Below are 9,095 nucleotides of genomic sequence, written 5' to 3'. Positions count from 1 at the left end.
TATTAACCTGGAACAAAGTAGCAAACTAACAACTGATAACTGAATAAGCTATGTATAGCTTAAACCCATATGTTCATAAACCCTAGAAACAATTAAAACTTACATAAACAGGGGATTGCCATAGTGTATACCTAAACCCAGAAACTTAAAACTAAAATCAACTAGCTAGGAAGAACAAGACCTTATTAATCGATTCACAACTCAAACATTCCACGGGTTCATCTCTCCAATCTCAGCAAAGCCCAACGGTTGCTCAGGAAGCTGCTGCTGCGGCTGCCGCCACGTATAAACCGCAGGAGGAGTGCTGGAGAATTGGAGATGATGCCCCAGTCTTATCTTTTCCATCCGCAATGCTCTGTTCTCCGCCTCCACCGCCGCGATCCCCGCGGCGGCGTTGTTAATGTTGGAAACCAGCTTGGCGTTGGAAATCTCCAGCACGGTCTTCTGGTTCGTCAAATTGTTGAGGTGCATCTGCTTTCGCATCCTCGACCGCCTCGCCGACTCCCTGTTCGATACCATTCTCTTCCTCTGCTTCTCGTCCGCGGACGCATTGTCAGGATTCATCTCAGAGGCGCTAACTTGATTCATCGATCTCGATTGATTGATTTGTGATGAGTGCAAAACAATTTTCAGAATCTAATTTGAATGACTGGAAAATTAAGATGATGAACAGAAGAAAAGAGGTATAATTCAACAACCCAAAAGCCGATTAACAATGCGAATTGGGGAAGAAGGATTGAAGAACAGAGTAATGAAACGCGAAGAACGGCGATTGAATTACTTTACGGAGCGGCGGCGCAGGGGTTGTCGATTTATAGAAGTTGAAAGCAGAGGATGTAGGTAAAATAAATTAAAGAATGGAAAGTCCATAATCCTGAGCGATTCGCCGAGTTGGAATTTCAGAGGATGTGTATCAGAAATCATTAAATCAAAGAATGAAGATAAGTTCGGATTAATTCACAGTAGGAAAGTGAATAATTAATTCGCTTAATTATTCAGATTTCTCCTAATTTGTAGGAGTTGTTTTAATCTGCCGGAAGGAAACTCAGAGATGAATTGATTTTTTTTTTTCTCTCCTAATTTGTAGGAGTTGTTTTAATCTGCCGGAAGGAAACTCACATTAAATTGTGTGAATTTAAATATATTCAATTTTAAATTATAATAATTTAAATTTATGTAAACAAACATTTTTTATTACCCTTTACTATTTTTTCTAAATAATATTTTTTCATCAAAAAGTAATCTGACAAATTTAGTACGTAAGATAAATTCTCTTTTCCTTTCCTTCATAGGCTTTGTGGTACATGAGGGAACTATAAGAGGAAATATTAATATTATTATTTTTAAGAAACAATATTATTTCTAAATAAAATATTTTTCTGAATAAATTTTATTTCTTTATTTTTTTATATAATATTATTTATCAAAAAATAATCTGACTAATTTACTACATAATCAAAAACCTCCTTTCCTTTTTTTGTGAATAGACATGTGATTAAGGTAAATAAGTATTACGATAGTTATGAGTAGATAAATATTAGAAAAAAATTTTATAGCCTTTATTTGTTATGTTACAATTATTTCTTGAACTTTTAAGAATGATAATAAAATTATTTTAACAATTTTGTTAATCGTGAAAAATCTTATGGGTTTGTTTGGATAAAAAATTTTAGGTGAAAAAAGGGAAAGAAAAGGAAATAAGGAGAAAACTTATTTTCTCTTACATTTTCCTTCTTTATTAAATAATATAAAAAATTAAAGTCTTTTTTAGGTCATGTTTGAAACTTAAAAAATTTTAAGGAAAAGAAAGAAAAATATGAAAGAATCCTCATTTTCGTGTTTGGTATCAAGAAAAGTAAGAAAGAAAACAAAATATATACAAAATCAATAAATAAAACTATGATTTGACAAATCATTTATATATGATTTCGATTTCGCCTATCCTCTTAAATATGGCTTCTATTATCTTGGCGGTACCTATCTTTATAATTGCTTCGAGTCTTTTTTTAATAGTGGAGGACATGTTCTCGAAGCATTTTTGAGTTCTTTGACTCCTAAAATTGTACAAGTTTTTTTTCTATATACACTAGATTGGGTGTAATGTTCATTTAGTCCAATACAAGCCAAAAAAGACTCTAAGGACCTGATAAAACTAGAAAAATGTCATTTTAACTTATTATTAACTTATTATAAGTGTTTCTTTATCATATTTTGGAATTGTCAAAGGTTGGCTGTGGTTGTTGACGTATAATATTTTAAAATGATAAAACCAAGATACAAGAAATTTAGTTATGTTAATTATGTAATTATATGCTATGATTTTATCATTGTTGATTTTGAGTTTGGTTTCTATTGAAATTTGGAACTGTACGGAGGCATGGATGACAGATCCATTCATGATGGGCCGCGTGGAGTATTGGATAGCAGACCTCCAGGCTTTTGTTTCTATGTTTGAAGAAACAATTTAATTTCCATTTGTGGTGCATAATCTAAAAGCCTAAAAGGCTAAAATACTTTTTAACTATTTATAGTTTATGGCGTGTAGTTTGGTGGACTTCTTATATTGTGCGAACAGTAGATAAATAGGGCTAGAACTTGGAAGCTTGGACTTGAATGTTTGGAATGCTCAATGTTTTATTCGACAGTTTGAGTGCCTAGGCTTAATGTTAAAGTTTGATATACATTGTTGATTTACAACCTAATATGTTGAATTAGGTGTAATCCCAAGAGGGGGGATGAATTGGGTATTTAAAAATTTTTGTCACTTATTTACCACTTGAACACTTCTTATGTATTCACTAATGAATTCTTGTTACTCAGTTGTTAATGTGCAATGTTATCCAACCTATGTATGCAAAATAGACAATTTAAATGTAGTGCTGAAAGTAAATAGTAAAAGGAAGAGAGAAGATAAACACGGTTTTACGAGGTTCAGCCAACTTAGCCTATGTCCTCGCCTTGAGCAACCACTCAAGCATTTTACTAAATTCCTGCTCCTTAAATTGGGGCGGAGCTTCCCTTACAATCCGCTGCTTACAAGAGGTACAACTCTCTTCTATTCCACTGCTTACAAGAGATACAGCTCTCTCATCACACACCGGTTCACACACCAAACCGCGTATACAATAGAATCTGAAAAATAACACTCAAAACAATACTTCTAACAAAAATTTGTGAGTACAATTCAATTTCCTAACACATTAACATATGATTACACTTGAAACTCATGAATGTATGAAAACGATACAATTGTTTTATGTATGATATGCTTCAACATACAAATCCCTCTTTAACCACAACTCCCAAGTAAAAATATATTTAAAATGCTTTGGAGTACATTAGGGTTCTAGTTCACTTTGTAAAGATGCACAAATATGTCTATTGTGAACTTGTTTAAAGCCTTATCTTGAATATTTTGTCAATATATATGTAAAAGCTTTCTTTCAAAATATTGAATCACAACCCGATCTTTGTAATATGTAAATATATATGATATGTAATTCAAAGATCAAAATACTGAGTATTAGATTTTCCAAACAAAATATCCCTTAATAAAATAGATATATATGAATACTAAGGATATATTTTCAAGTGTTTTAATATATCTAAAATATGAATCTTTTAACTTAATACATACTTGAATCAAACCTTTCAATCAGTCACATAACCTTAATCAAGTAATGTTCTTGTTTAAAATAAGTATGTATATGTATAGGCACTTTCAAGATCAACCTTTTATTCAAAATAGATTTTTCAATAATAAGATCTATAAAATATATATATATATATATATTATTTATTTATATACTATTGAATCAAAAACCAATCAACCAATTGCTAAACAACTTTCTCAAGTAATGATCTTTTCAAAAACAATTTTTATATGTTTGTGCACACTCAAGATCAAACTTTTCTAATAATGATCAAGGAAAAGTAATGAGATGAGAAGTTCTTGAAAAATAATAACTTAAATGATCAAACCTCAATACTAGATTGAAATACAGTTGAATGAATGGATGCCCTTTGATTTTTGGAGTAGATTTGCCCAAAGAAGATGAATGTAGTATGAAGTGTAAGCAATCAGCTCAAGTTTTTCTATATTCTTGCAATAAGGTATGTTCTTCTCTTGTTGTGTGTCTTAGCTTCGTTCTAGGGTTTAGATATTTAGTATATATAGTGTCTTACCATTAGGATTGATCTCAACCATTGGATCAAAGAAATTGCTCGCGAATTCTTTTAATAAAAATCAAGTTTTTAAGTTTCCAGCAGGTTCAGGCGCCTGAGGGTGAAAGCCCAGGCGACCGAAGTCCTTAAGCCTTTGAAAAAATCAAGTTGAACTGTAGGGTCAGACACTTGAAGAGGGAAGTCCAAGCTCCTGAAGTGGTTCAGGCGCCTGAGGTTCTAGGGTTAGGCGACCGAGCACCTCGACCAACTTGCAGTGTTTTCCCATTAATTCTTCAAACTACCAAACTTAATCTTCAGGCTCCTGAAGAAATTCTTCAGGCTACTGAGGGTGAGTTCAGGCTACTGAAGTTCCTTTTTTCTTAATTTTTTTTTTCTAATTTAAAAATATGTTTTGCTCTTTTTCTTGGGTCTTTCATAAAACATGTTTTCCATGATTTTAAAAACATTTCTAAGTCCATGAAAGTTTCCTACTGATATACATGAAATGCATGAATCCTAAAATCATTTTAAGTTATGTTCAATCTCAAATTAAATCATATGAAAATATAAGTACATGAGTTCTAGATACTCATTCCCAAGATGTTCTTGAACTTTGCCGCTTGCATCTTGATTCTTGTACTCTTTGAGTTCCATAGAGCTTGCCAAGATATGTTAGCTTTACTTTGTGACTCCCATGACTCGTTATCCTTCAGTGCATGCTTAATGTAGTTCCCGTTCACAAACTTAATGCACCGATCAAATATCAAGTGATTTGTCATTATCAAAACCAGATTAGACTCGTAGAGTCAACATAATAGTTTAAGTTTTCAGGTAAAATGGTAATCTAACATCGTATTAGAACTTTGAAAGTCAGGAATTTTGCAATAGATGCAATTTGAATTTTGGTTAAATTTTTCGCCCCTATTTTGCAATCAAGAATGAAATGGAATGAAATAGGCGAAATCAAATCAAATGGGTCACTTGATATGTTCATTTTGTTTATTCAATTTTTTATTTCATTCTACTCATACCTAATTTCATTCTGTGAACTAAAGAAAATATTAGGTACACCAAATGTGTACATCGGATCTTATATGATTTTCTCATGTATTTACATTTTGACTAAATTAGGTGATTTTTTTTTAATATATGGTGAAATCATATTAGATCCGGTATATGCATATAATGCATCTAGTAATTTTTCATTCTTTTGTCGCTACTTTTTGTTAGTCGAATCAAAAAAATATTTTTAACAACGGCCATATTTTTTAATGCTACTAATAAAATCATGGGACGACCATAATAAATAATTTCAATGTTTATATATTTAACTAAGGACAAATAACATGACATCGCACTCTTATTTAGTCACAATAAGCAAATAACAAACTTAACACGACCTTTTTATTTAAGGACCGATGCTATGCTATCCTTCACAGTACGAAGTACTTAAGCATCATCCGTCCATTGACATGCATATACTATGATATGTAGATAAAGAAACAAGGAGCGCGTGGGCATATGCAGCGAGTGGTGGTCTTGTGGAACGTGAAATTGCCTAAGTTCGATCCGTTGCGACTGCCACTGCCCAAGTTAGGGTTGCCGACATTTGAAATTGTCTTATCACTGCCTATACGGTAGGAAGTGTTTTTAGTTTGCTTGAGGAGCCATTCCAGAAGGCACTAGCTTTTTCCCTACATGACCTTGTCGGGATTAACACCAGCCTAAGCCGAGGTCGGCGGGGACTGGTTCTGACATCGGCCCTAGGGATGGACGTCGAGGAGCTAGTTGAAAAGGCCTTTAGTAGTTCTGTGAATGATGGCGTCAAGAATGCCAGGGCTAGTTTGGTGCCCACCAAGTCCACATACCTGTGCAGCCCATCCAGGAGGTCTTCGTTGTCGTCCCTTGTAGAATTATGACCCACATGAAATGGAAGGCCAATGAACATTTTGGATTAATGGATTAAGGTAGCTTTTGGTTTTCAAAATGTTGTTAGTATTAATGGGGAAGTGGAAGGGTTTTTTCCTATTAATGCCTACTTTTATGGTGAGTGGGATAATGACTATATATATAGGGTTGGATACCGTCCTCTTGCCACCAATCTTTCTCTCATTAGTTTACCCATATGATCTGGTAAAGAATAGAGATAGAAAGCTAGGCGAGAGAAATGATTCCTACAAGTCTTTTTAAAGACTAGTTTACATCATGACTGATCCACGTATGTTTATTTATGGATTCTTTAGTTTTCAGCATAAAAGAAATATATGTGAAGATCATGATAATTAAACATCCTAGAATTTCAGGAAAATAACAGAATAAATTCTTACATGTGGTATCAGAGCCAAGGTTGAAATTATCATGTTTTTCCTTTGATATAGAAATTGATTTTTTTTAATTATGTAATGTTTAGCATTCATGATGTTTATTAGTTTGATTTCGTAAAATTCCTATGTTGTTTGTCGGATTTAATGAAATATTGATGGAGGCATATAGTCGTTGGATTTATTGGATTGTTATATCATGATTCCAAAATTGTCATAACCTCTGTAGTGATATATATTTATTATGCAAATTACGTATCTAAGGAAAAAATTTTATCTAGGAAAGTGGAACTTAAGCGGTCCATTGTGACCCCCTCTTACCTGGGAACTTACCTAGTATAATTTAGCATAATCATCACTGGGCCCACTGTCATGTCATCAATGCCACCTCAGCAAATGACATTATAGCAATGAGGGAATATTTCATTATGCATGTTTTATTGTTTGAATTTAGTATGGACTCACTTACGTTGGGTTAATAAATGTATTTATGCATGTAAGGGCTGAAGTGTTATGGGCCGAATTTTATATATCTTTCATGATGAAAATCTTATTTTGGGATTTTATTTATCTGCAGTGAGCTTGGACAATTTTTGCTAAGTAAGGTATCAATCAATGTTTATTTTATGGTTAGCATGTTGTCACCAAAGTGATCTTACTAAAAAAAGTTATAAACATTGAATTGAAATATGATTTTGCAAAAAATTATTATAGAATGGTTATTTGATTATTATGGTTGACCCAAAGGTGCACCGACTTTCAAGTAATCATTAAATTAGTCAGGATAATTAAAATAATGGTAGTGAGATTGAGATGGACGCCCAAAGGTGACAGACCAATTGAACTTTAAAGGGTTATCAATTATGTTTGGTTAAGTGAAAATCACTAGTAAATGTAAATGTTAGTATATTGCATAAGTTAATTCAAAGAATGAATGCAATTTACTAATGAAAGTGTTTTACTCAAAGCATTAATGTTGTGATCATTTTATCGCAGTGTCTATTCCTGTTTCACTACCTTTGCTAGCTTCTTCTTTTCTGATCTTTAATAGGACAAATTTTTTTGACTGGAATGAACAAATTCAGTTTCACCTTAGTGTTTTGGACCTAGACTTAGCTCTGCGAATAGATAAACTTGCTGCTATTACTGAAACAAGCAGTTCGAAGCAACGAGCTTTGTATAGGTCATGGGAAAGGTTGAATTCGAATAAGTATTACGTTCATGCGGATGTGTATAGAAAATAATATTAAATCAACACTTCCCCAACTTGAAAATGCGAAGGAATATCTTAAGGCTGTGGAAGATCGATTTCGTTCAGCTGACAAGTCCCTTGCATGGAGATTAATGGCTAAACTTACCACCATGAAGTTTGATGGTAGCCAAGGAATGAACGAACATGTCCTTGATATGACTAATCTAGCTGTTAGACTTAACTCACTGGGCATGAATGTTGATGAGAGCTTCCTTGTTCGGTTTATTATGAATTCTTTGCCTCCTTAGTATGGGCCATTTCAAATTTACTATAACACTATTAAAGAAAAGTAGAATGTAAATGAATTGGCAAGTATGTTAACTCAAGAAGAGGCAAGGCTTAAGCAACAAGGACAACATTCAATTAATGTCATGAGTCATGCATTTGGAAGCAAAGGAAAGAAACCAAAAAAGAGTTTCAAGAAAGATCCATTGAAGTTTGCAAGACCTTCTCATGGCAATGACGCTCGGAAGAAGGAACATAATGGACCGAAATGCTATTTCTGTCATGCCTATGGGCATTTAAAGAAAAATTGCCTGAAACGGAGAGCTTGGTTCAAAATGAATGGTAAGCTATTAGCTTATGTATGTTTCAAATCAAATATGACACTAGTTTCTTCTAATACATGGTGGATTGACTTTGGTTCTACTATTTATGTTTCAAATTCAATGCAGGGATACCTTAATTTCAATCTAGAACATAAAGGAAAATAAGCATTTTATTGTCTTGGGAAATGGAAATCAAGAACCAGTAGTTGGTGTTGGAACTTTTCATTTGTTTTTAGAGTTAGGTCATTGTTTAGACTTGTTTGATACTTTCTATGTTCCAACTATTTCTAAGAATTTAATTTCCATGTCAATACTAGATAATGATGTTTATGGTTTATATTTTGAACATAAAGGCTTCCGTTTGTTGAAAAATGGCTTATGTGTTGGTTCTGGTGTTTTATCTGAGGGCTTATATAAATTTAATCTTAATAAAAAAATTTATGAAACACTCCTCACCCTGTATCATGTATCATAATGTTGGAACTAAACGTAACAAAGTTAACAAAAACTCCTAGTTTTTTGTGGCATAAAAGACTGGGTCATATATCCAGAGAGAGAATGTAGAGATTAGTAAAAGATTAGATTCTTACAAACCTTGATTTTACTAATTTCGATGTATGTGTTGATTACATTAAAGGAAAGCACATCAAACATACAAAGAAAGGGGCCACGGGGAGTGGAAATCTTTTGGAGATTGTTCATACTGATGTATGTGGACCTTTTGACTTACTGTCTTTTGGTGAAGAAAAGTATTTTATCACCTTTATTGATGATTTTCCACATTATGGTTATATCTATTTGTTGCATGAA

General features: G+C 33.0%; 1 protein-coding gene across 1 annotated transcript; it reads right to left on the bottom strand.

Annotated features, from left to right (window-relative positions):
- Window positions 1–201: 201 nt before the first annotated feature.
- LOC131151236 (bZIP transcription factor 53-like) lies at window positions 202–588 on the bottom strand. Its single transcript, XM_058102489.1, has one exon. It carries the CDS (start codon window positions 586–588, stop codon window positions 202–204), a length of 387 nt encoding a protein of 128 aa, XP_057958472.1.
- Between the last annotated feature and the right edge of the window lie 8,507 nt (window positions 589–9,095).

The sequence above is a fragment of the Malania oleifera genome, chromosome 3 (genome assembly GCF_029873635.1).
Source record: "Malania oleifera isolate guangnan ecotype guangnan chromosome 3, ASM2987363v1, whole genome shotgun sequence".
NCBI classification, from domain to species: Eukaryota; Viridiplantae; Streptophyta; class Magnoliopsida; order Santalales; family Ximeniaceae; genus Malania; species Malania oleifera.
This window is presented reverse-complemented; position numbering and strand designations above follow the sequence as displayed.